The sequence below is a fragment of the Cricetulus griseus genome, chromosome 4 (genome assembly GCF_003668045.3).
Source record: "Cricetulus griseus strain 17A/GY chromosome 4, alternate assembly CriGri-PICRH-1.0, whole genome shotgun sequence".
NCBI classification, from domain to species: Eukaryota; Metazoa; Chordata; class Mammalia; order Rodentia; family Cricetidae; genus Cricetulus; species Cricetulus griseus.
The window spans coordinates 156,419,159-156,446,822 of record NC_048597.1 but is presented as its reverse complement, the minus strand read 5'-3'; the positions used below and the strand labels follow the sequence as shown (position 1 = coordinate 156,446,822).

The 27,664-nt window shown below is 40.9% G+C and overlaps 1 protein-coding gene across 1 annotated transcript; it reads left to right on the top strand.

The window, feature by feature from the left end:
- The first annotated feature begins 151 nt into the window (after positions 1-151).
- On the top strand, positions 152-27,664 carry Arcn1 (archain 1). Its single transcript, XM_027411977.2, has 10 exons — positions 152-322; positions 9,759-10,022; positions 11,690-11,869; positions 11,980-12,185; positions 13,674-13,838; positions 19,491-19,656; positions 20,442-20,589; positions 21,193-21,301; positions 25,201-25,405; positions 25,785-27,664. The coding sequence occupies exons 1-10, from the start codon at positions 320-322 to the stop codon at positions 25,872-25,874; spliced, it is 1,536 nt and encodes a 511-aa protein (XP_027267778.1). The 5' UTR covers positions 152-319; the 3' UTR covers positions 25,875-27,664.

Genomic DNA, 27,664 nt, shown 5'->3' with positions numbered 1-27,664 from the left:
GTAAACGCCAGTGAACGCAAAGAGAGGACAGAAGGATGATGCTCCACAACTCAAGCCAAATTTCTTTCTAGTTCTGGGATAACGGAGTCAAAATCAGACTGGTACCCAGGATTTGCCTGCCGGCCCCGCCCCCCAACCTTTGACCCGCGCCGTTTCCGGTTGGAGACGTGGCTTGGGTCCGCCATCTTGGCAAGAGGCGAAGCGGCGGAGGCTCCTGTCAGGGGCAGCAGGTCCGGAGCGCCCGGAGCTCCGCTTCCTTGGGCCGCAGCCCGAGCCCCAGCGGAGCCAGAGCGTGGTGCGTCCCACCTGCGGCCTCACCATGGTAAGCGCCGAGCCGGGTCCTCTCGTCCTGTGCTTGCCCGCTGACTGGGCCCGGAGCGCAGGAGCCGCGCCCGGAGCCCCGCTGGCGGCCCGGGCTTGACGCGGCCTCCGGGGGAACTCGAGCGAGCTGCCGCGCCCACCAGGCCTCCGCCGGCAGCACCGCCGCGTCCGCCCGACACTCGGACCCACCCGGGCTCGGTGGTTGTCGCGTGGGCCTTCCGCCCTCACGTCCTGCCGGTTCCCTACGAGCTCCGGGTCCGCAAGGCTGGGCCTGTCGCGGCTTCTCGTCCTGTCACCACCTCGTCTCTTTCAGATTTTTTTTTTTTTTTTTAAATCGAAAGGGGGAAGTGGAGGCATCACAGGAAGGAGTAACCTCGGACGCTCGTTTGTAGGACCCAGGTGTCCCCGAAGCGTCTGCACTGGGGTAGCGCGTACGTGTGTCTTTGGCAGCGAGGCCCGAGTGGACAGTGTGTATAGAACATTGAGAAACTGAGTGACAGACACAGGTTTCTGTCTTCAAGGAACCTACTGCGGTTGACGTGGAGTGGCATGCGTGTGACATATTGTAAAACAGGAGTTGTGGGGTGGAGTAGGAGGAGGGGTAGGCTGTACTTGGGGACCTGTGAGGTGCCTTCGAAGGCTTTATCTTTTTGTACCCATCTGTTACCGAGATAGGGGAAATGAATGGGGGTGAAGATGGGAGAAAGCAGAATTGACTCCACCAGATCCTGCTCTACCAACTGAAATCTGGATATCCATGAACTAGAAGAGATTCTACGGTTTCCAAGGAGCTAGCAATTTATCTTTGAAAAAAAAAATTGTTCTTGATGTACTTTGAAAGCATACCTAAGACCTAATAGACTATTTTGGTACTTGTCTTACTAAGTTCTATTGACAACTCTTTTGATAAGAACTTGGTTAGAGGAGAGATTCATGTTTGGACTTTAAACCATTGGAAGTTCCTTTTCCAGCCTCGGGTGTACGAATTACATCAAGTAGGTTTGCCTCCCCAGTTTTGGTATTAGACATATAATTTCCAAAACCTCATATACCCAACCCAAGTCCAATTCCACGAGGTTAATTTTTTTGTGTTTTTTCTTTTATTTTTTAAATTATTTTATTGTACATTGGTGTTTTGCCTGCATGAATGAATGTCTGTATGAGGGTATTGGATCCCCTAGAGCAAGAGTCAGGGACAGTTGTGAGCTGTCATGTGGGTGCTAGGAATTGAACTCAGGACCTCTGGAAGAGCACTCAGTGCTCTTAACCACTGAACCATCTCTCCAGCCCTTTTTATTTTTTTAAGATAATGTTTTAAAATGAAAACATTTTATGTGTATGAAGTGTTTTGCTCACAGGTAGGTCTGTACACCACCTGAAGAGGGTGTTGGATCCCTTGGAAATGGAGTTATGGATGCTTGTCAGCCTCCCTGTGGGTGCAGGGAATCTAACCCAAGTTCTATGCAAGAACAGTTGTTCTTAACTGCTGAGCCATCTCTCCAGCCCCCATATTTTAGTGTTTAGAGAGGGTGTTTCTCTCACTATGTCCACCTAGCTGTTCTGAAACTATGTTAACCAAGGTGACCTCTGCCTTCCCAACACTGGAATTAAGGTGTGCACCACCACTACTCAGCTGGATAGTGATTTCTTTTCCGTTTTGGGGAGTATTTATAGTGTATTGTTTTAATATTGAAATTTTGAGCCCTAGAAAACTAAATACAGATAATCTTTATCAAATCTTGTTTATTAAAATGTTCTTGAAACTTTAATATTTTAAATTCATTGATAATTGAGAAACAGACCAGCCTGGTCTACAGAGCCAGTTCTGGGACAGTCAGAGCTGTTACTCGGAGAAACCCTGTCTTGAAAAACCAAAAAAAAAAAAAAAAAGATTGTTGAGGAACAGTAGAGCTGTGGAAGTTAAGTGAAGTGATAGGTGTGTGTGTGTGTGTTTGTGTGTTTGTGTTTGTATGTGTATATATGTGTACTTTTTGCTTGTCCTTTTGATGTGTATGCATATTCATATAGCTATGTCCTGTCTTTCTGAATTAGAGACTTAGCTGATCCAGGTATCTATAGATTTGTGCGTTACGGAGAGCAGTTTGTGTCAGTACAATGTGCTCTGTCAAGTCAAAAACTTGGTATTACCTTTATATAATGTCTCTGGACCCTAATACTTGATTACAAAAAGGTCCTTGTATCATAGAATTGCCCAAGTGGGGTGAAATTTTGATCTCAAAGTTGCATCAAAATTTCTAGAGGTAGTTTTCCCTCAATATTTTATTATGAGCCTTTCCAACATCTAGAAATTTTCAAGGGACCTTACAGGAACCAGTCATATAACTGCCAACTAGTTTCTCTTAACATGTCACTATAATTATTTTATCACACACCTAATCATTCATCATTAAAACATATTTCAGAGTAAGTTAACAGGTTTCATAAACACTGTTTTTTGAAAAATAAATTTTCTTTGGCTTTAGTTACTGAGTATCCATGCAAAATGTACTAATTAGACTACAGTCACTATAGATATATAAATAACATGAAATACACAAGGAAATACTTTTGTTTTTGTTTTGTTTTGTTTTTCCAGACAGGGTTTCTCTGTATTGTTTTGGAGTTTGTCCTGGAACTTGCTCTGTAGACCAGGCTGGCCTGGAACTAACAGATCTGCCTGCCTCTGCCTCCCAAGTGCTGAGATTAAAGGCATGCGGCACCAATGCCCGGCTACTTTTTTATTCTTTAAGCAGACCTGAAACTCACCATCATCTTGTCTCAGTCTCCTGACAAATTTGGCCACATTAGCCAAAATGCATCTTCTGACCCTTTTCTTAGTTTTCTTAATATTTGCCAAATACCATTATGGTAAGTTTTTTTTTTTTTTTAAATCTTACATTTGAATAAACTTGATAGTAAGGCCTGTGATATCACCCATTCCTAAAATCTGTTTGTGTTTTTATTTTTATATATTTATTTATTTTGAGGCAGGCGTTCTCTGTGGTTTTGGAAGCTGTCCTGGAACTAGCTCTTACTGTAGACCAGGCTGTCCTCGAACTCACAGAGATTCGCCTGCCTCTGCCTCCCGAGTGCTGGGACTAAAGGCATGTGCCACCATCGCCCGACAAATCTGTTTATTTATAGACCATTGTTCTTAATTATTAAGAAGATAGTAAATGGGCTGGAGAGATGGGTCAGAGGTTAAGAGCACCTGCTGTTCTTCCAGAGGTCCTGAGTTCAATTCCCAGCAACCACATAGTGGCTCACAACCATACCTTAAGAGATCTGGTGCCCTTTTGTGGTGTGCAGATATACATGGAAGCAGAATGTTGTATACATAATAAATAAATAAAATCTTTAAAAAAACTTAATATCTGCCAAAAAAAGAAGATAGTAAATAAGGAATACACCTTTCAATAAAGTTACTGAAATGCAAAAAAAAAAAAAGATAGTAAATAGACTTATTATGATGGCAAGTACCTTTACCTACTGAGCCCTGCTGTGAAGTTTTCAAAAGCTTAAGTTTAAAGTCTATAAACTTGTAGGGCATTTAGTTAAACTTAGAGACAGTGTGTATTTGTGAGATGCAGGATGTTGAGCTTCCTCTATGGCCCTCTGCCTTACTGAACCAGAATCTTGCCTTTTCAGCTGGTAGGCCAGTGAGCTCTCAGGATCTGCCTGTCTCTGACCTGCAGTGCTGAGGTGACAGGCACTTGCAGCCACTGCTGGCTTTTTATGTGGTGATGGAATTCAAATTCAGGCCCCCATACTGACAAAGCTTTGAAGTGCTCTTCTCTACTGAACCATCTTCCCAGCCTGCCCCTTCCCCGTGTTGTTATCTTGTCTTTTACATTTGTTTGTTTAGTGGAACAAGACAATTTCTTTACTATTTCCCCACTCCCCTGCCTTTTTTTGTTTGTTTAATAAAGTTTTATTTTTTATGTATGAGTGTTTTGCCTGCATGTGTATATATGTACCACATGTGTGCCAGGTACTTGCAGAAGCCAGAAGATAGTATTGGATCCTTTGAACTATAGTTACAAATTGTTGTGAGCTGCCATGTATGCTAGGATATGAATCCCTGTCCTGGGCAAGAGCAACAGCTCTTAATTGCTGAGCCATCTCCCAAGCCCCCTAGCTTTTTTTGTTGTTGTTGTTGTTTGTTTTGTTTTGTTTTTGAGACAGGGTTTCTCTGTGTAGCTTTGGAGCCTATCCTGGCACTCGCTCTGGAGACCAGGCTGGCCTCGAACTCACAGAGATCCGCCTGCCTCTGCCTCCCGAGTGCTGGGATTAAAGGCTTGTGCCACCAACGCCCAGCTTTTTTTGTTTTTTTTTAAACTTATAGAAAGCCTGAGTTTCATCACCAAGACCCACATAGTAGAATAAAAGAAGTAATTCAATTCAAGAAAGTTGTCTGCTGACATCTACATAACTCATATATACATTCACACAATAAAAAAATAAATAAAACAGGTAAGGATGGGAGTAGTAGCTCAGTAATAGGTAGAATGAATGTTTAGATACATGGTATGGGTGTGAGAGTTCTGTGATTCAATTCTCAGTACCAAAAAACAAAACCCAATTAAACAGAAAAATACAATGACACCTTGATTTCAGTTATCTTAGTAAGCAATCAAGTGACAAGTGACTTATCTTGGATTACACAATTAGTGACAGGCAGAACAGAAACTTAACTGCAAATTTCCTAATTCAAGGCATTTCTGATATATATATATATGGTGTGTGTGTATAACACATGTTCAAGTGCCATCTGCAGAGGCCAGAATAGGGCATTGGATTTCCTGGAACTGAAGTTAAAGTAGTTGTGAGCCTAATGTAGATTCTGGGGAACCAAACACAGGTCCTCTGGAAGACCAGTTGGCACTTTTAATTATTGAGCTATCTCTCCAGCCCCCTGATCCATATATTAAACCTGTATAAACAGTATAGTGAAACAATGTAAACATTTAAGTTTTTTGAGCTATGAATGGTGATGCACACCTTTGATTATTATATTTTTGGTTGTGAGCCTAGCCTTTAATGGCTGAGCCATCTCTCCAGCCCGCACACCTTTAAGTATAACTTTGCAGAAGCAGACCTAAATGGTGAGTTCCAGGCCAACCAGAGCTACACAATGAGACCCTGTCTTAAAATAAATGGTTTAGTCTGCCAAATAATTATTTTCTCTTTGGGATTGTAAATATTGAGGCCAAAAGATCTTGGCTTTCCTTTAATTGAGGCAGGTTCTCATGTATGTCAGGCTAGCCTCAAACTCTAAAGTAGGTAAGGTTGGTCTTGAACTCTTAGTTTTTGTTTTTTCTTTTTTTGAAACAGGGCTTCTTTCTCTCTCTCCTTCCCTCTCTCTCCCTCTCCCTCCTTCCCTCTTTTTCTCTCTCCCTCCCTCCCTCCCCCTCTTCTCCTCCTCCCTCTCTCTCCCTCTCCCTCTCTCCATCCCTCCCTTCCATTGGTTTTTCCATTGGGGTTTCTCTGAGGCTATCTTGGAATTTGCTCAGTATACCAGGCTGGCCTCAAACTCAGAGATCCTGCCTCTGCCTCCTGAGTCTTGGGATTAAAGGGTGGGCCACCAGTGCCTGGCTAAAAAAAAGCTTTTGAAAACCATGGTTATTCATTCTTTTTTATTAACTCTGAAAAGTAGTATGTGTGTGAATGTTTTGTCTCACATGCATATATGGGGGAGGGCAGAAAATGGTATCTGGTCTCCTGGAACTGGAGTTACAGATGGTTTTGTATTGCTGCATGAGTTCTAGGAATAGAACCCAGGTTCTCTGCCAGAGCAGTAAGTGCTCTTAACTGCTGAACTGTTGTTAGGCATGGTAGCTTGCCTTTAATTCCAGCAGGCAGATCTCTATGACTTCCTCTGATCTACGTAGTGACTTTCAGGCCAGCCATTAGTGAAACCCAAATGAAGATCATGGCAGGAGAATTCACTTTTTAATATTATACACTCTGTTTCAGTATTGCTAAGCTTCAGTAACTGTGTATATGAAGAGAAGCATTACAATGTTGAGGCATTTAAGAAGGATAAATTTATCTTGTTCAGAGATAACCTTTCTAACTATATTAGTGATTGGAAACCATGTCACCTGCATGGACCATGTGACTTCTGTCCTAGATGTTTTGAGGTTTATCTACAAAGGGAACTTTGATCCTGCTTTGGTAGTCTTACTTGCTTATATCTGTTTAATGAAATGACTCAAATAGAGTCTCAGAGTCTTCCTGCTTGAGATATTATTTTACCCTACTGATTGTTTTTGTTTTTGAGACAGGGTTCCTATGTAGATCAGGCTGGCCTTAAACTCACAGAGATCCGCCTGCCCCTCCCTCCCTGCTGATTTTTTTTGTTGTTTGTTTTGGGACAGGGTCTCTCTTTCTAAATTATTTTATGCATATGGGTGTTTTGACTGCCTTTATGTATGCACCATGGACGTGGCTGGTCCCTTTGAAGGCCAGAAAGAGTTATCAGATATCTTAGAAGTGGAGTTACATAGAGCTGTGAACTGCTAAGTAGGTCCTGGGAATTGAACATGGTTCCTCTGGAAGAGTAGCTAGTGCTCTTAACCACTGAGATATCTAGTGTGATAATAGGTAATAAGTCAAGTAGCTCTGACATTGTGGCATGTTGATTATCTCAGCATTCAGGAAGCAGAGGCAAGAGGATGGAAAGTTACAGGCCAGTCTCAGCTACATAGGAGACCTTGTCTCAAACAAAGCAAAGCAGAACAACAAAACAAAAGGCTGGAGATTAGTGGTAAAACAGTTACTTAGCATGTACACGGCCCTAGATACCACCAAGCTGAGATAAGGTAAATTCATTACTGAGCTGATAGAATCAGATGCAGAAGAATTAATGTACAATTCCCTTAAATCTAGCTTTTTCTAAACTTTGGTTCTTATTTGGGAAGTAAATCAGTAAAAATACAGATCTTATTTGTGCTGGGTATAGATGAAATACTTTGCAATAAGAATTGTTGATGCGCCGGGCGTTGGTGGTGCACACCTTTAGTCCCAGCACTCGATCTCTGGGAGTTCGAGACCAGCTTGGCCTACAGGAGCTAGTTCCAGGACAGCCTCCCAAAAAAAAAAAAAAAAAAAAAAAAAAAAAATTGATGCATTTATCTAATAATTCTTTATCAATAAAAAAAAATTGGGAGTCAGATACTAGAGTAAGAACCAGTGGTGAAGAAGCCACTAGTGACCTATCTCTTCCATTCATCTGTTACTACTTCCTATCTCCTATCTGTCCTCAGTCCTCCAAAACCTCTGTGGTTAATTTTGGTCAGCTAGTGGCTAGCTCCACTCTCTTGAGTCAAAGCAAACTTTATTGTCAGAGTGTGATCAAAATATAACAACAAATTGTCTTTTGGGATTTGGAGGGGGTTATTTTGTTTTGTTTGAAACAGAATCTCTGTGTACCCTGGCTGTCCTGCAACCTGATATAGACCAGACTGGTCTGATTGCAGAGAGATCTATCTACCTGCCTCTGTCTCCTGACTGCTAGAACTAAAAGTGTGCATCACTACACCTGGCTCAATATGAATTGTTTTACTCTACTGCTTAAAAATAAGTATGATGGTAATTCTTTTCCAGATACCTTAACTAGCTGACCCTCCCTCCCTCTTCTCTCCCCACCCCCCCCCACCCCCACTGGCTTTGAACTCAGTATGTAGAACAGGATGACCTTGAGCTTCTGATTCTCCCACCTCTCCCTCCCAGGTGCTGGGTCATGTATTCTCTCTGGATACTGTGGCCTTATATACTGATTTCAAAACTATTAATACATTGAAACTGCATGGATCCCAGTTGCTTTGGAGTCTGAGCCAGAAAGAGCATAAGTTTGAAGGCAGTCAGGAAATTTAGAAAGACCATGTAATAACAGATGAAAACTTTAAAATAGACAAAATGCTGAGGATATATAACATGCTTGCCTATTATGCTAGAGGATCAATACTGAGAGAGGGAAGCTACTGTGAAGATATTTATTTAAATTGACTGATACTTGTTTTTCAAATTGCTCATCTGTAATGGACAGGTTTCTGTAAAGTTGAGACATTTAACCAGGGTTTGTTATTTAAGAGATTATATCCTAATGGTGAGTCTTCCCAGATGTGTCAATCTTTTGTTGTTGTTGCTTGTGGAAACTCTTGGATCCCTATACCAAAGAGGCCATTAGAACACAGCTTAGCTTTCCTACTCTTCTCATTGGCATTTGAAGATCCTACTCTTTTTTTTTACATTTGTTTTGTTAAATGAACGATATCAGAAGGTTGTTGGGTCTTAATCTTTGCTTAGTGTAAAACTTACGTGAAACACCAGGTTATGTAGGTTTTCACTTCACAGCTTGTTTGCATGTCTAGAAGGATGAACAGGATGGAAAAGCTAATTAAAGGACAGATCGACTCAGACTTAATAAAATAAACTGGTTTCATAGTCCAAGTAAAAATTAAAAGGAAGGGGGGCTGGAGAGATGGCTCAGAGGTTAAGAGCACCGGCTGCTCTTCCAGAGGTCCTGAGTTCAATTCCCAGCAACCACATTGTGGCTCACAACCATCCGTTTTAAAATCTGGTGCCCTCTTCTAGTATGCAGATATACATGGAAGCAGAATGTTGTATACATAATAAATAAATAAAATCTTTTAAAAACAAATGAAAAGGAAGTTCGGGGGTTTCTTATGCACTCCTTTTTTCCTTTTGCTGAGACAAGTAGATAGGCTGAGCTGAGTACTGTGAGTGGGAGAATTAGGCATGTGTTACCATACTCTTATAAACTAATCCGCCTTGTTAGACTTCTGCTTTGATATGGAAATCTCTATACTTTTTAAAGAAAATTTTGATCTGTTGTGTATGGTTGTGCCAAAGCAGAGTGCAACCTGGCTCTGAGTCATAATTGACTCAATAATGTGAGTATAAAGGGCTGAGGATGACTCAGCCAGTGAAGATACTTGCCACCATGCCTGACAAGCTAAGTTTTGATCCCTGGAACCCATAGTAGAGGGAGAGAACTGACACCCTCAAGGTGTGTGTTGGCCTTCACATAGGTGGGCACTGACATGTACATACCCACACATACACATAATTAATCAATATAAATAATAATTTAAGCATAGACTTTGGAGAAAAATTGCTACGTGTGTGTTTGTGTAGTACTGGTGATGTAACTTGACTTTTTGCACATTCTAGGCAAAAGTTTTTTAACAATTTTTTTTATTTTAGGTATATTATGGAATTGCTTCATTTTCTTCTACCTTAGCTTTGTCTTATAAATCTCATGCTGTAATTAAATAAAGTATAGTTTGAAAGCATTCTAATAGTAGCCATGTCACTGAATGTGCTATGGTATGGAAGCTCTCCTGAGGTGCTAAGAAAAGAAATGTATAAGTAAGTAACGAGTACTTAATTTATGTGTATGTTCTTGGCAGGTGCTGTTGGCAGCAGCAGTCTGCACGAAAGCGGGAAAGGCTATTGTTTCTCGACAGTTTGTGGAGATGACCCGCACTCGGATTGAGGGTTTATTAGCAGCTTTTCCAAAACTCATGAACACTGGAAAGCAACATACTTTTGTTGAAACAGAGAGTGTAAGATATGTCTACCAACCTATGGAGAAACTGTACATGGTATTGATCACTACCAAAAACAGCAATATCTTAGAAGATTTGGAGACTTTAAGGCTGTTTTCAAGAGTGGTAAGAGACCTCTAATACTAGATTACACTTTTTGTTGTTTAAATTTTTTGTTGTTGTTGAAAGTAGTTTTGACTCTAAAATAGCTGATGCTAACATTTTGTGAACTCTGTATCCTTACCCACATCTCTACAACTTACCAATGCAATTCCTGTACAAAAATTGCTTTATTTTATATATTTTACAGTGCTGAAGCCTTATGCATTCTAGGAAAGCACTCTTGTCAGTGAGCTATACACCATTCCATACAGCTCTTTATTCATTCATCAGCTACTCTGGCCACCTTCCTAGGCTATAAGTATCCCAAAAGAAAATGCATAATTGTTCTTTCATATCCCAGTTTTGTTGTTGTTGTCTATATGCATTGGTGTGAGGGTGTCAGATCCCCTGGAATTGGAGTTATAGTTGTAAGCTGCTGTGTGGGTGCTGAGAATTGAACACTGGTCCTCTGGAAGAGCAGCCAATTCTCTTAACTGCTGGGCCATCTCTCCAGCCCTTTATATTTCTCCAGTTCTTAACTAATTTAATATGTCCATGTTTCTGAAACTTGGTTGGACCCCCATCCTCATGTATCTGTGTCTATGTGTCTGTATCTCTGTCTGTCTGTAGGTGTATAGCTCTGGCTGGCCTGGAGCTCTCTGTGGTAGACGAGGTTAGAGCTCATAGAGATCTGCGTGCCTTCTGTGTGCCAGGATTAAAGGCATGCATCACCATGCTCAGATTTGGAAATGTTTTTAGAGTAAGACTACTGATACAGATAAACACAAACACCCTAAGACTTCATGCCAAAGTTTAGTTTAGTTTTTGGGTTTTTTTTTGTTTTTTTTTTCTTAATTTTAGGTGTATGGTGCTTTGCTTGTGTGTATATGTATGTACTGTATATGTGCTTGGTGCCTAGGAAAGTTGGAAGAGGGCATCAGGTTCCCGGGAACTAGAGTCAGAGGTCTGCCATATAGGCACTGGGAATCGAACCTGGGTCTTTGCAAGAGCAGCCAGTACCTTAATCACTGAACCATCTCTGTAGACCCCAAAGTCTTAATTTAAAGGAAAGACTAGAAGCTAAGAAAGGTTTCAGATTTCTGTTTGTTTTGTTTTTTAATTGATTTATTTATTTTTATTTTATATGCTTTGGTGTTTTTGCCTCCATAGTTGTCTGTGTGAGAGTGTCAGGACCTTTGGAACTGGAGTTACAAGCAGATATGAGCCTGCCTTTAATCCCAGCACTTGGGAGGCAGAGGCAGGCAGATCTCTGTGAGTTCGAGGCCAGCCTGGTCTACAAGAGCTAGTTCCAGGACAGCCTCCAAAGCCACAGAGAAACCCTGTCTCACCCACGTCCCTCCAAAAAAAGCAGATGTGAGCCATCATGTGGGTGCTGGGATTTGAACATAAGTCCTCTGGAAGAGCAACCAGTGCTCTTAACTGCTGAACCATCTCTCCAGTCCCATTTTTCTGTTGGGTTTTTTGTTTGTTTTGTTTTGAAGACAAATTTCATGTAGTCTAGGCTGGCCTTAACTTGCTATGTAGCCAAAGATGACCTTGAACTCCTGATCCTCCTTCCTCCACCTCCCAAGTGCTATGATTGTTTTTGAAACTTGTGTTTAAAAGATAAGACTTAGAAACAGCTGCTATGAAATTCTTAATTTTTGTTTTCTGTTACTGTCCATGATTAGATTCCTGAATATTGCCGCGCCTTAGAAGAAAATGAAATATCTGAGCACTGCTTTGATTTGATTTTTGCTTTTGATGAAATTGTTGCCCTGGGATACCGGGAGAATGTTAACTTGGCACAAATCAGAACCTTCACAGAAATGGATTCTCATGAGGAGAAAGTGTTCAGAGCAGTCAGAGAGGTAAACGAGGCCTTCTGAAACTGCTGGTTTGAGTATCTTTTTCTTAGCCCACACTAATCCAATCTTCCTAGTTTTGCTTGCTATACATACAAGTATGTTTCTCTCCATAGACTCAAGAACGTGAAGCTAAGGCTGAGATGCGGCGTAAAGCAAAGGAATTACAGCAAGCCCGAAGAGATGCAGAGAGACAGGGCAAAAAAGCTCCAGGATTTGGGGGATTCGGTAGTTCTGCAGTGTCTGGAGGCAGCACGGCAGCCATGATCACAGAGACTATCATTGAAACTGATAAACCAAAAGTGGCACCTGCACCAGCCAGGTATAGTCTAGTATTACCAGCAACCTTAGGATATAGAGGAAGGCTCTGTGTGTGTTTCATGGGAGTGATACTTGGTTTCTAAGTTGACTGTAAATAATGAGAGACTTAATGAAGTAATCTGTGATACTAAATTTGGATACATAAAAGATAGGCATAAAGGAGACATTTGTGTTATTTTTCCTTTTGTTCAAAAGAAAGTTCTACAAATTATGCCTTTTTTTTTTTTTCTCGGACAGGGTTTCTCTGTGTAACTTTGGAGCCTATTGCGCCACCACCACTTGGCTGATTTTTTTTTTTTTTTTTCATTTCTTATGACAGTTGTCTTATGTGGAGAAAGAGGGTGTATTTAATGGTTTATAGAATATGAACTTTTCAGCCAGGCATTGGTGGCGCACGCCTTTAATCCCAGCACTCGGGAGGCAGAGGCAGGCGGATCTCTGTGAGTTCGAGGCCAGCCTGGTCTCCAGAGCGAGTGCCAGGATAGGCTCCAAAGCTACACAGAGAAACCCTGTCTCCAAAAAAAAAAAAAAAAAAAAAGAATATGAACTTTTCTTTTTTCTTTTGGTTTTTCAAGACAGAGTTTCTCTGTGAACTGCCCTGGCTGTACTGGAGCTCATTTTGTAGACCAGACTGGCCTCAAATTTACAGAAATCCTTCCGCCTCTGTCTCCTGAGTGCTGGGATTAAAGGCGTGCACCATCACCACCCAGCTTGAATTTTTCTTTTTAAAGACTGTTTTGTGTGTATGACTTCTTTACCCTCATGTATGTTCATTATATTCTTGCCTGATGCCTGAGAGTCCAAAAGAGGGTGTCAGGTGTTGAGAAGCCTTATGGATGCTGGGAACAGACCCCAAGTCCTCTGCAAGAGCATCAGTGCTCTTGGAGTATCAATTTAAAAAGTAAATTGTTTTAAAAAAAATTGTATGCCTTCAGGTATGTATGTACACCATATGTCTGCCTGGTGCCCACATAGGTCAGGAGAGTACATCAGAGCTAGAGTTACCATGTGGTAGAGTTACCATTGTGAGCTACCATGTGTGTGCTGGGAACCAAACCTGGGACCTCTCACTTGTTCTTAAAGTGTTCTTAATCTCTGAGCCATTTCTCTAGCACCAGAATATGGTTTTTAGTCTTAATGTTTAAGAAGAATCTCTGGGCTGCCTGAAATTACATGTAAAAATTTTTTGTGCAAAGTAACGATTATCTGATTGGAAGATGTTAAGTTTTCATCAGATTATTTATGACTATAAAATTATACCTTCGGTATTTGGGTACTTGATGCTTACATATTAATAATGCCTGTCCGTTTGTATAGGTTCATATTACCCCATCGGTATTCTAGTTGTCCACCAACACTAGGAAACAGACTTTCCCCTTGTGGTCTTCACATTCCTTCAGAAAGGAATCTTTGTTGGTAGAAGGCTATTAACTAATGTTTGGGGATTTTTGTATTTAAATATTTACTTGTTTTCTATTCTTCCTCTTAGACCTTCTGGCCCCAGCAAGGCTTTGAAACTTGGAGCCAAAGGAAAGGAAGTAGATAACTTTGTGGACAAATTGAAGTCTGAAGGTGAAACTATTATGTCTTCTAATATGGGGAAACGTACCTCAGAAGCAACCAAAGTGCATGCTCCACCCATTAATATGGAAAGGTAATGATGATTTTTTCAAAACAAACAATATAATTTTTTAAATTAGCCTTTTTAGCCGGGTGGTAGTGGTGCGTGTCTTTAATCCCAGCACTTGGGAGGCAGATGCAGGTGGATCTCTGAGTTCCAGAACAGCCAGAGCTGTAACACAGAGAAACCATGTCTCGAGGGAAACAAAAAAAATGTGTTTTTAAAATTTTATTATTGTTTTTTTGTTGTTGTTGTTATTATTATGTTTTTCTTTAATACAGGATTTCACTCTGTAGCCCATGCTGGCCTGGAACTCAACTATATAGACCAGACTGGCCTCAAATTCACAATAGATCCTCCTGTCTCTGCCTCTCAAGTGCTGGAATTAAAGCTATTGTGCTACCGTGCCTGGCTATTTTTATTGTTTTTAGTTATGTGTATGTCTGTGTGTCGATTTGTACAGTACAGGTGCCTGAAGAGGCTACAAGTGATAGATCTCCCTGAAGCTGGAGTTACAGGTGGTTGTGAGCTAACCTGATGTGGGTGCTGGGAACCTCCTCTAGAAGAGCAGTATGAGCTCTTTAACTCCTGAACATCTCTCTAGCCCTTAAAGTTGTCTTTAAATTCTATCAATTCTTTTTTGTTTGTTTGTTTTTCAAGACAGGGTTTCTCTGTAGCTTTGTAGCCTATCCTGGAACTAGCTCTTTGTAGACCAGGCTGGTTTCAAAACCGCAGAGATCCTCCTGCCTCTGCTTCCTAAGTGCTGGGATTAAAGGCATGTGCCACCACAGCCCGGCTTTATCAATTCTTCTTGCTTGCTTATTTATGTATTTATTTTTGTGCTAGGGATCAAACCCAGAACCTTACCTATACTGAGTACGCTGTTTGCCACTGGGCTGCATACATTCTAGTTGCATGTTTTTGTGTCTTTTAATTTTTATTGATTTAAAAATTTTATTTAGCGTATATTCCAAACTTAAGTTAACTTAAGGTATATTTTTTCCCCCACTTTAAACATGAAAGCTCTCAGTCACTTATTTCCTATGAAGTTTAAAGCTTGTGAAAAGGTAACTTTATGCCTTCTGTGTAGCTTGTCTCTTAAAAGCATGGCATGGTGGTACATGTCTGTAATCCCAGCATGTGGGAGGTGGAGGTTGGAAGATCTGAAGTTCAAGGCCAGCTTTAGCTATATGAAAACCTAGCTCAAAAAGAAAAAAAAAAAAAAAACTTGAATTACAAGACTAGAACTACATTAACTTCACTTTTTAAAATTTAATTTTATTTATTTAGTTACTTCTTTCGAGACAGGTTTCTCTGTGTAGCTTTGTAGACCAGGCTGGCCTCGAACTCACAGAGATCCTCCTGCTTCTGCCTCCCGGGTGCTGGGACTAAAGGCATGTGCCACCAATGCCCAGCTTGTCCTATCTTTTTTCTAATTAAAACTATAAAGAAAAGTCAGTCTTTAATATAAAGTTTGTAAAATTCTTTAAAGGAAATTAGCATGTTGTCTTTAAGTATTTGAATCTAGTATAACTTGGTTTGTCTCTTATCTCAGGCCTGAAATGATAGGTTGGTGACATTTTTAAGTGATAGGTTAAGTTCAAATAACCAAGATGCAAATGTCTTGTCCTTAATCCCAGACCTATTGTTGCTTATAGTTTTGAGGTCAACTGAAAATGAGTCTGTGAAGATGAAAATGAGTCTGTGAAGATACTTCTATCAGGTGTTCGTAAAGCGGGACTGTTATACTCTTTTGTGTTCTCTTCTCTTAGAAGCGAACAGTTACCTCTAGAAAAATCTCTTCACTCATTGATGTACTTGTGCTATTTTGGCAGGGGCAGGCAAATCTCTGTGAGCTTGAGGCCAGCCTGGTCCACAGAACAAGTTCCAGGACAGCCAGGGCTACACAGAGAGACCCTGTCTGGAACCCTCCCCCCCACACACACACACACAAAATGACCAAGGCAACATTTAAAATAAATTTAATTGGGAGCGTGCTACAGTTTTGGAAGGTTAGTTCATGATCATCATGGCAGGTAGGCAGGCAGGCATGGTGTTGGAATGGTAACTGGGAGCTTATCTCCTGATCCTCAGACAGCAGGCAGAGAGGAAAAGACTAGGCCTTAAGACAGTTCCTCGTGTTGTGATTACTCCAACCATAAAAATTACTTCATTGCTACTTTATACTGTAATTTTGCTACTGTTATAAATCGTAAATTAAATATTTTTGGAGATAGAGATTTGCCAAAGGGGTTGCAACCCACAGATTAACCACTGTGACCTAAAAACTAGGAACCAAACATTCAAATATATACATGTACCAGAGGCCATTCTCATTCAAGCCACAACAACTAGATATATTTTCCAGTTGCATCCCCCCCCCCACTAAATTATAGATAATGAGTAACTTACTTATTTGAGGGCTGGGGATGCTATTCAGTAGTTCTTGCCTAACATTTGCAAGGCCCTGGCTTCAATTCTTAGAGATATAAAAGAAGGAAACACAAGAATTTACTTACATGAAACTATAGCTAAGTGATACCTAAAATGCAGTGCTTTACCCTGGATAGGAGCCTGTACTGCATCTTGTGATAATAAGACAGTTGACATACTGTTGGGAGGTTGAATGGAAATATTAATTCAGTATAAATTTATGGAGTTGATGATGCCATTAATATGGCTATATAAGGGAGTATCCTTATGCATGCATGGCAAGCACTTTGATACCAAACTATACCCAATAGAAGAATGTCCTTGTTCTTACAAAGTAAGAATAAAGTGTTTAAAGGTATGGGTTATGGTGTTTGTCTTAGTTAGGATTTCTATTGCTGTGAAGAGACACCATGACCACAGCAACTCTTACAGAGTAAAACATTTAATTGGCATAGCTCACTTACAGTTTCAGATGATCAGTTCATTATCGTCATGGAGGGGAATATGGTGGCATGCAGGCAGACATGTGCCATAGTAATACCTGAGAGTCCAACATCTTGCAGGCAACAAGAAATCAACTGAGGCACTGGGCTGTATCCTGAGCATAGGAAACCTCAAAGTTCACCCTAACAGTGACACATTTCCTCCAACAAGGCCATATGCACTCCCAACAAAGCCACATCTCCTAATAGTGCCACTCCCTATTAAATTATGGGGGATATCAGTGTGGAGTGTGTGTGTGTGTGTGTGTGTGTGTGTGTGTGTGTGTGTGTGTGTGTGTGTGTGTGTGTGTGTGTAATATTTAAAGAGTGAATATGATTGTAGGATATGGTATTAATTAATAATAAGTAAATCTTGGTAAAGCATATCTTTTGTTTAAATGTTTGTGGGGGTTTTTGGGGGGTTTTTTGGTTTTTTTTTTTGGGGGGGGGGTTTTTTGGTTTTTCGAGGCATGGTTTCTCTGTGGCTTTTGGAGGCTATCTTGGAACTAGCTTTTGTAGACCAGGCTGGTCTTGAACTCAGAGAGATCCACCTGTTTCTGCCTCCTGAGTGCTGGGATTAAAGGCGTGCGCCACCAACATCCGGCTAAATTTTGTTATGTTTTAGAATATCTTCTATATCTTCTTTGACAATTTAATACACGTATACATAGTATTTTGGTCATACCCACCTGAGGTTCTCTTCTCATTTCCCTATATGTCCTGCTTCCACATTCATGACCTCTCTTTATTTTTTTCCTTTTGTAAGTCACTAAATCCAATTGCTGTTGCTTGCTAAAATGTTTACTAATCTCATTGGCTTGATCTTGTCCACATAATCATAGCTGTAGTGAGTTCATGAGTTCAATAGCCATATCATGTCTAGAAGACAGCATTTCATGACACTTTTCCCCATCTTTTGGCTCTTAGCACTGTTGTACTCCTTCTTCTGTTATGTTCCCTGAGCCTGGAGAGGAAGGTGTTAATAAAGATGCCCCATTTTATGGCTGAGCACTCAATCATTATTTTCAGGACTTTGAAAAGTAAGAAGTCTCTGCATTGTTGCCAACTGAAAAAAGAGGCTTCTCTGGCCAGGATCAGGAGCAACACCAGTCTGTGCATAAACATCAATATTTAGAAAGCAGTATGACAATATGTCCAATTAGCAAAACAACAATAGTCGGTTTTCCACTAGGGCCTGTGACCTACCAAACCATGGACTTTGACCAGGTATACAGTATCAGGCATGAATTCCTTCTTGTGAAGTATAAGCCTCAGATTAAACCAGAAAGCAGTTGGTTTTACCCCCATAACCTACATGCCACTGTTGTACCATTGGGCATAACTTGCCTGGCACATCAGTATTACAGTGTTGAGGGTCCAGTACTGGGTAAGGCCATTTATCTTTTCTCCCTAGTGATCTGTGTAGTACCTTCTGGCACTGAAAGCTAGCCAGCAAGAAGTTTTCAACTCAGTTCTACCAATTTCTTTATGTCCCGCAACTGAAATGAATTGTACCTTCAATAGTAGTCTTACCATCTAGTTGAGGAAACAAGAGCAGTGGGAATCGCCTGTGTTGTTTTGGAGGCCTTGTATTCCATGCCTGGAACTGAGATTTTTATTTAATAACCCATGTGTTCTAGGGGAAGCATCATCCACCTTTACAGAATACCAATGTTCAAATTCCTTTTTAAAAAAAGATTGTTTTTTTGTGGCTTGTTTTTGAGACTATGTAGACCAGGCTGGCCTCGAACTCACAGATCCACCTACGTCTCCCACATGCTAGTAATAAAAGGGTATACTACTGGCCAGGCAGTGGTGGTACATGCCTTTAGTCCCAGCACTCAGGAGGCAGAGGCAGGCAGATCTCTGTGAGTTACAGGCCAGCCTGATCTACAGTGTGAGTTCCAGGACAGGCTCAATAGCTACATAAAAAACTTTTCTTGAAACCCCACCCCCCCAAAAAAAAGAAAAAGGTATACTACCACACCTGCTTTATTGTATTTTTTTAAATTTGCTTACAAAGTAATGGATCTCTATAAATTTTGTTTATTTTTTTTTCTTTTTTTCCAAGACAGGGTTTTTCTGTGTAACAGTCTTAGTTGTCCTGGACAGCTTTTAGAGTTATCTCTCTCTTCCTACTATAGGTTCCAAAAATTGAACTCAGGTCTCTAAGCTCTATGCTTTCACCCACTGAGCCATCTTGTTAGCTCCAAAAGAGTATAAAGCTTTAATTGAGGCTAATTAATTAAACTCCAGAGTAACATTCAGTTCTGGTTTCTTTTCTTTCTAAATTTTACTTTTAATATTTTAAAATCATGTAGAAATTTGTTTGTGGAGGGTGGTGGTATGTGCACATGAGTGCAGGTACATAAGGACTCCAGAAGAGGGCGTTGGATCTCCTGAAGCTAGAGTTACAGGTGATTGTAAGCTGCCTCAGTTGGGATACTAGGAACCAAATTTGGGTCTTCTGCATGGGTACAATGTGTTCTTAACAGCTGAGCCATCTCAACAACCCCTTCTCTTTCCTTCTTTTTAAGACCCCAGTCTCTTGTAGTTTAGAGTAGCCTTGAAATCATTATGAGTCAAGGATGGCCTGAACCATTCTCCTCCCAGTCATACCTCCCCAGTGCACCAAAGTAGTATTATCACACCTGGTTTATTTGGAGCTGGGGATCAAACCCAGTGCTTCTTGCATGCTAGACAAACACTACCAACTTAATTACATCTCCAGCCTGGTTTCTACTTTTCTGACAAAACTTTCACTTTGTAGCGTGCATATGAAGATTGAAGAAAAGATCACACTAACCTGTGGGAGAGATGGAGGATTACAGAATATGGAGTTACATGGCATGATCATGCTTAGAATCTCAGATGACAAATTTGGCCGGATTCGTCTTCATGTAGAAAATGAAGATAAGAAAGGGGTGCAGCTACAGGTATGCAGAGGCGTTTTTGTTTGTTTGTTTTTTGTTTTTGTTTTTTTGGAGAGGCTTTTTATATTGAGTATTCAGACATTGTCTACCTAGCACATGCTTCTTTCTGGGTTTGTGTGTTTTTGCAGTACTTGGAAATGGAACATAGACTCTTGCTTGAGCTAGCGTTATATTCAACTTGGCCTTGGCCTTCTGGTGTGTTGTTTTTTTTTTTTTTTTTTTTTTTTTTTTTTTTTTTTTTTTGTCATATTACTGTGTGGCTCTGGTCTAAAATCTTAAGTCTTTATAGAATGTACATCTTTCCACAAAATGAAAAGGAATTTATTAGGAATCTATTTATGGCCATATAAGCCCAGAGAGGTCTGTGTAACAGTTGGCCTTGAATTTCTAATCTTCGGATCCTCCTACCTCCAACTCCAGAGTGTTAGGATTACAGGCAATTGAATCCAGAGTCCCATGCATGTTATGCAAGTACTTTGCCAACTGGGCTACATCTTCAGCCTCCTCTTATTTCTTCTTTAAATTTTATTTTTAGTCCATTTATTTATTTATTTACTCTGTGTGTGTCTGTATGCTTGTATATATGTGTCTGTGTGGGCATGCATGTGCCTTGTCAATTGTGTAGAGGTCAGAGGATAACTTCCAAGAGTGTTGGTTTTCTCCTCTTTCTGTGTGGGTCCCAGAGACTGAACTCAGGTCATTGGGCTTTGCAGCAAGTTCCTGAGTCATCTTACTGGCCCAGTTCACTTGTCATCCTGAACTTAGATTTCCTTCTCTTCTCATTCTAGACCCATCCAAATGTGGATAAGAAGCTTTTCACTGCAGAGTCTCTCATTGGCTTGAAAAACCCAGAGAAGTCATTTCCAGTCAACAGTGATGTAGGGGTATTAAAGTGGAGACTACAGACCACAGAGGAATCTTTTATTCCCTTAACAAGTAGGTGCCTCTGATGGGTATGCTCTTATCTTCATTGCATAGCAAGTTATTTTTTGCAAAGTGACTGTCTTCAAAATGGAATTATTGCTGTATTTGGTAGAGTTTAATTAATCAATGATGTTAATTTTTTTTAAGATTTTATTTATTTATTATTATGTCTTCTGCCTGCATGCCAGCAGAGGGCACCAGATCTCATTCAAGATGATTGTGAGCCACCATGTGGTTGCTGGGAATTGAACTCAGGACCTCTGGAAGTACAGTCAGTTCTCTTAACCACTGAGCCATCTCTCCAGCCCCCATGATGTTAATTTTTTAAAGGTTTATGTCTGTGTGTCTCTGCATGAATGTATGCACCTATGAATAGGTGCCAATGAAGGCTAGAAGAGGTCATCAGATCACCTGGAGCTGGAATTACAGCCGGTTTTGAGCCATCAATGTATATTTTACATTAAGATGCTATAGGCCTACATTTGTCAGTCAGCTTGTATTTGCCATCTTAACATTTTTCCACTCTTCCGTACTCTTGATGCTTAGCCCCAAGGCCAAGAAACAGTTTTTGTTTTTTCTAAAGCTGAGTTGTTATGGCCTTGTTTTTCTTCTTAGTTAATTGCTGGCCTTCTGAAAGTGGAAATGGTTGTGATGTCAACATAGAATATGAACTACAGGAAGATAATTTAGAGCTCAATGATGTGGTCATCACCATCCCACTCCCGTAAGTGAAATTCTAATAATTCTCTTCCCTTTGTGGGTTTATAGAGCTGGTTCCTAGGGTCTGGGGAAATGTTTGCTCATTTTCTTCCCTGCTGTGGTGATAGTGAATAAACCTATCAGTTTAAACAGAGCAAAAGCTCTGCCACTGAGGTACATTGCTAATCCTTTTAACCTTTTGAGACAGGGTTTCACTTAATGGCCTTGAACTTGTGATTCTCCTGCTTTGGTCTCATGAGTAGTTGGGATTATAAGCCTGAGGTACTAGACATGGCTGATGCTTGCTTCTTTAAAGAAACAGTTGTGCTGGGCATGGTGGCACACACCTTTAACCCCAGCATTCGGGAGGCAGAGGCAGGCAGATGTCTTGTGAGTTCAAGTCAGCCTGGTCTACAGAGCAAGTTCCAGAGTAGGCTCCAAAGCTTCAACCTGTCTTGAAAACAAAACAAGAATAGTTGTGAAACCTAGTATATAATTCTAGCACTTGGAAGATGGAGCCAGGAGCATCAGAGGGATGAGCCTGGGCTATGTGTGAAGGAGAAAGGGGGGGTAGGAATCAGTAACTAGTACAAAAGAAGGCAGACACATAGGGCTTTCTAGAAAAGGGTAATCTTCTTTGAACAGAAATCAGGAAGTAGAAAGGAAAATACTTGGTCAGAAAAGAACATAAAAGACCTTTGCCAGCTGATGAAAATGTTCTATGGCTTGAGTCAGTAAGCCTTACAAGACAACTTACATTTGTTAGAGTACATTAAACTGTATACTTCGATTTATTTGTTTGGTTTTGGTTAGGTTAGGTTGTTTTTTGAGACAGAATCACTATGCAGTCTTGGCTGGCCTAAACTCGGAGGGATCCATGTTCCTCTGCCTCTTAGTGCTGGGGTTAAAGGCTTTGCATCATCACACTCCATCAAGCTGTGGGATTTATTTTGAAACCAAAACAAACTATTTGTAGTGCTGGAGTTCTTTTCTTGAGTTAGGCTCTGCTTATTTATGTAGCCACCCTGATGGCCAAGAGGATGAGCTGCTTCCCAATCAAACTTCTTTTGCACATTTCAGAGAAGTTCAATGACTGAGTTCTCCTTTTTCTTTCAGTGAAGATTAGCGACTATTTTGTTATGTCTACATCAGTTTCATTAAGTTTTATGGGAGCGTTAAGTTATGATAGACATAAAATGTGGAGTGCAATCCAGGCAGTGGTGGCACACACCTTTAATCCCAGCACTTGAGAGACAGAGGCAGGTGGATATCTGGTTAGAGGCCAAGTGTGGTCTACAGAGCGAGTTCCAGGACAGCCAGAGCTACACAGAGAAACCCTGCGGGAGGGTGGGGGGATGAGTAAGCAGTGCAGTTAGTTTTGACATGTTTACACCTGGGAAACTGTCAGCATAGGCAAGATAGATGTGTACTATCCTAGTACTAGGGAGACCAAAGAAGGAGGATCCTCTCTAGTTTGAGTTTCAAGTCAGCCTAGGCTATGGAATGAGATCCTGTTGCAAACAGAATTCCTGTCACAAACATATACAACTCAAATTTTTAGTTTCAGTGATGTCTTGTATATTTCAATGGCTTCTCTCTAGGATCTTCTGAAAGTATTCTGTGCCTTAAATTTGTTTCCTTATCCATTTCCAGTAGAGTGTGCACTGACATTATTTCAGCAGTGCACCTCAACTTTTCTCCTACATCTCAACCACTGCTAAAAAGGAAATACAGGAAATACAGGGTTTAATTGTGAATCAAAGTATCTTTATTGTTATTCTTTTTTTTGGGGGGGGGAGCGTGTTTGGTTTTTTTTTTTTCGAGACAGGGTTTCTCCTTAACTTTGGAGGCTGTCCTGGAATTAGCTTGTGTAGACCAGGCTGGCCTCCAACTCACAGAGATCCACCTGCCTCTGCCTTCTGAGTGCTGGGATTAAAGGCATTCGCCACCACTGTCCGGCGTATCTTTATTGTTATATTCCTCCGTTTTTATTGCAAGGGAAAAAAAAAGACAGTTAATTTCTAGTTTTGTTTCCTTTGATTACTGGGGGAGGGGGTTATCTTGGTCAAGTCTAAATTTTTGTCATTCTTTTGAGGCGGTGGGGGGGGGATAGGGGGATGGGGGGTGGTCAAGACAGGGTTCTTTGTATAGCCCTGGCTGTCCTGGAATTCTGTAGACCAGAACTCTGTAGGCAAATCCACCTACCTCTGCTTTCTGAGCACTGGGACTAAAGGCATGCGCCGCCACCACCCAGTTGTCGTTCTTATTTCAGTTTTTAAAACTATGATATATTAGTCAGGTGGTGGTTTCACATGCCTTTAATCCAGCACTTGGGAGGCAGAAGCAGGTGGATCTTTGTGAGTTCAAGGCCATCCTGGTCTACAGAGCAAGTGCCAGGAAAGGTCCAAAGCTGTACAGAAACCCTGTCTTGAAAATAAATAAATAGCTGTATTACCAGTGTCCCCATTAATAGGATTAACCAACACACCTGTAGTTTCAGTCCTTGAACAGCAGAGACATGAGGGTTATGATTTCAAGACTAGCCTAGGCTATACAAAAAGACCCTGTTTTGAAAAAAGTTAAATAATAGGCTGACCAACTTCACAAGTCAGTTGTTCCTCCAGAACAAATAATAGCTACCTTGGAGAGTGGTAGGACTTGGGCATTGTTGACAGGTAAACTCTGTTGAGATTTATTTTACTAGACTATTTTAGGATGCCACAGTTTTTAGGCCTCTCTGTCTGCTCTATAATTGTAGCTTTGGTGGTTTCCTGTGTCTTTGTTCAGTTTTTCAGTGGCCTGGAGAAGAGATCTTTGGAGAATGTTTTACCCCAGAATCTAAAACTGATCAGATTAGAAGTTACAATTGGAATTGAAGCAGAGAAGGAAGCAGCACTGTGAAATTGATAGGAAAGAGTTAAAATTTTTGCAACCCTTAAAGTAGTCTTTGTTTTCCTTATTTACCCTGCCCCAGTGTAAGCACCGAGTGTCACTGGTGAATTAAAAGAGAGTAAATTTAGAATGTGTAGGAGTAGGTGACACTGCCTGTCAGCCATTTGTGGGAATGCAAAGTACATCCTAACTAGCCCTGATTCTTCTGTGACCAAAAACAACTGTGTGTCTCCTTTTCCAGTCTATTTCTATTTCGGCCAGACTTTGTTGTTGTGCTTTCATTTCTCATTTACCAAATAAATTCACTGGCTTCAGTAACATTCTGAACTTTTTTTAAAATAAATCTCAAAGATCCAATTTCACCTCTATTAGTGGTATATCAACCTGCTTTATTTTTCATTTTGTACATTGTACATTGGGTGGTGGTGGTGCGTGCCTTCAATCCCAGCACTTGGGAGGCAGAGGCAAGCAGGCCAGTTTGGTCTACAAGAGTGAGTTCCAAGACAGGCTCCAAAGCTACACAGAGAAACTCTGTCTCGAAAAACTTTAGAAAGTCCTTAACAGGCTAGCAAACCATAAAGTGATTTTTTACAATGAAAACATTTTTAGACATTTGCAGTCTCAGTTACTTGCTAGCTCCCAGGCCTAGCTAGTCCCCAGAGCTGTGTCCTAAATACCCATTGTTCTAATATCTTTTTCTAAAAAGGAATTTAAGTGATATCCTTAGCCAGGGTGTCAGACCTTTGATCCTTAAAGTTACTAAGCAACATAATTTTTAGAAAAATTGAGGCACATTTTGAGGGTTTGTTTTTGTTTTTATTTTTTAAGACAGGTTGTCCTTGGCTATCCTTGGAACTGTGTCTGTAGACCAAGCTGACCTCGAATTCAGATCCACCTGCCTCTGCCTCCTGAATGCTGGAATTAAAGGGGTGCACCACCACTCCCCAGCTATGATCAAATTTGGGGTTTGATTTCCTTTCCTTGTTGGAGTTCTCTAAATAACTACAATGACCAGATGATTTCTCCTGACAGATCGGGTGTTGGTGCACCAGTGATTGGTGAGATTGACGGGGAATATCGACACGACAGTCGGCGAAATACCTTGGAGTGGTGCCTGCCAGTGATTGATGCCAAAAATAAGAGTGGCAGCCTAGAGTTCAGCATTCCTGGGCAGCCCAATGACTTCTTCCCTGTTCAAGTTTCCTTCATCTCCAAAAAAAATTACTGCAACATACAGGTACTCTGTTCTAACAGAAGGCAGATGTGGGGAAAGAAGAACAAGTGTCTAATAGGTAGCATAGTTTCATGTCAAGGCAAAAATCAAAGGGGCTGGAGAGATGGCTCAGCAGTTAAGAGCACTGAATGGTCTTCCAGAGGACCCGGGTTCAATTCCCAGCAGTTGTTTTTCTTTAGAGAGCAGATTAGATAATGCCATAGCTACAAGTGTGAGTGAGCGGGTTTTTTGTTTTGTTTTGTTTTTGTTTTTGTTTTTTCTGTATTTCTAGGCTACTTTTAGTGCTGCTTTTAGAGAATTTGGTGTAATTTAATGAAAATGTAGTCTACCTCTTGTAGGCTCACCATCCTTTTTCCTTACCACATTCTTTTTGTTTTCCTAGGTTACCAAAGTGACCCAGGTAGATGGAAACAGCCCCGTCAGGTTTTCCACAGAGACCACTTTCTTAGTGGACAAATACGAAATCCTGTAATACCAAGAAGGGAGGAAAGCCGAAAAGGAAGGCTTTCAGATTAATAAAGAAGAAGCCAAAAGTGGCTGAAGAGTTTTTCCAAATTTACAAGCCATTGGAGACCCCTTTTTTTCCTGATAAAGTGTACATCCTCTGCTCGAAAGGACCCTCAACTCATCCCCAGCGTTCTGGTGTCACAGAGACATTCTTTGACAAAGAAATGACACTAACATAAAGGGAAAGGAAAGGCTGCTGATTTCTTTGGCAGATTTTACTGGCCAGCAGGAAAGCATGCTCTCCAGGGAATGTCCCGTAAACACCTCTTCTGCCTTCATAGAAGTTTCCCCTTTATTTTAATCTCTAAATATAGTTATATTTCATACTTCGTTTTAAAACGTTTTCTCTATAGATTTGAATCTTTCATACCCCTTTCAATATTTTTTCAGTACACTCGGTCACGCACTGGGATCATCTCTTTGTAGGTATTGTGTTTGGCACTCCTAGAACAAGGTTATCTAACCCATTCTTGACTTTAGACAGTACCAGTGAACTGCTTAAGGGATGTAGAGTCTAGAAGTTTGAAATAGAAGGTTGTCTTATCCTCTGCTGTGTCCATCCATTGTTCCATTTCTTTGCCAAGTGGTTGACCTGCCTTTCCAGTTGCAAGCAGTACTTCGAATCCCACTCGTGTCAATTGTTAAAGGTAGCTGAAAAGCAGCTCTCTGATGAACACACCTTTTCAAGATGCCTGATAAGATGGCTACATCCGTTCCTCCCCACATGGAATCATGTCCGCTGCTAGTGCTACACAACTTGCAATTCACCACATGGGGCAGTGCTGAATTACTGCATAGTCATTTGTAGTGTCGGTAGTCCATTTGGATTCCTTGAGTTACCCCCCACCCCCCACCATGCTTCCCAGATGTTCTTCTCTCTGTCAGTCTTCTTTCCAGCAGAAATGAGTGAGGCTACTGAGTCTGTGCCATTTCCCCTTAGCCCCAAACCATCAAGGAGACCCCATCTTCACCATTAGAGTGGTAGCATTTGAGAGGCAAGTGATTATATTGTTTTGTAGAGAGGGTTACTCAGATACACCCCATTTCCTTCCATCTAACCGACATTTTTCACCTGCCTATCTGTCCCTGTCTCTGAAATCCTTTTTTCTCAGCCTTTTTTTGTGTCATCACGTAGTGATTGTTTCTCAGCTGCATTTGTCCATTGCCTTTTTAATGGAGGCTGAATCACCCACCAAGCATTGCACTGGGCGGGTTGGATGATGATTGCTGCAAGGCTGTAGGCACTAGCAGTGGGAAGCAGAAAATGACAGAAGATGACCTCCACACTCTCAGGTGGCTGGAGAGCGGGGCTCTCATTCTGAACAGCTGGCCCTCCGTGGCAAAAGTATACTACCCATGAAGTAGGGTAGTCACACAGAAATGGCTGTGGCTGGATGGCTTGCCAAAGAAAGTTTTGGCCTTTCCCTTTCCCTAAACTGCATCAGGGAAGAATCCTTATCTCCAGCTTGGTTTTCATGTGAGGTTTTCTGAGGAAGGGGACTGGGATAAGAAGTTTGTCATGTAGTTAAGTAGACAAGAAATCTTATTAATCCAGTTGTATTTCAGAATTGTTTGTCCCTATGATTTTTAAAGTCAAGTTTAATTTCACAAAGACTTTTTTCTGAAATTACTTTTGGGGTAATATTTAAAATGAGAGACATTTTGTAACCCTGTAAAATACATAGGGAATATAACATTCCAATGTACACAACGAAGGCAAATTCTTTAATCAAATAAAAGAGTATTATAAAAGGA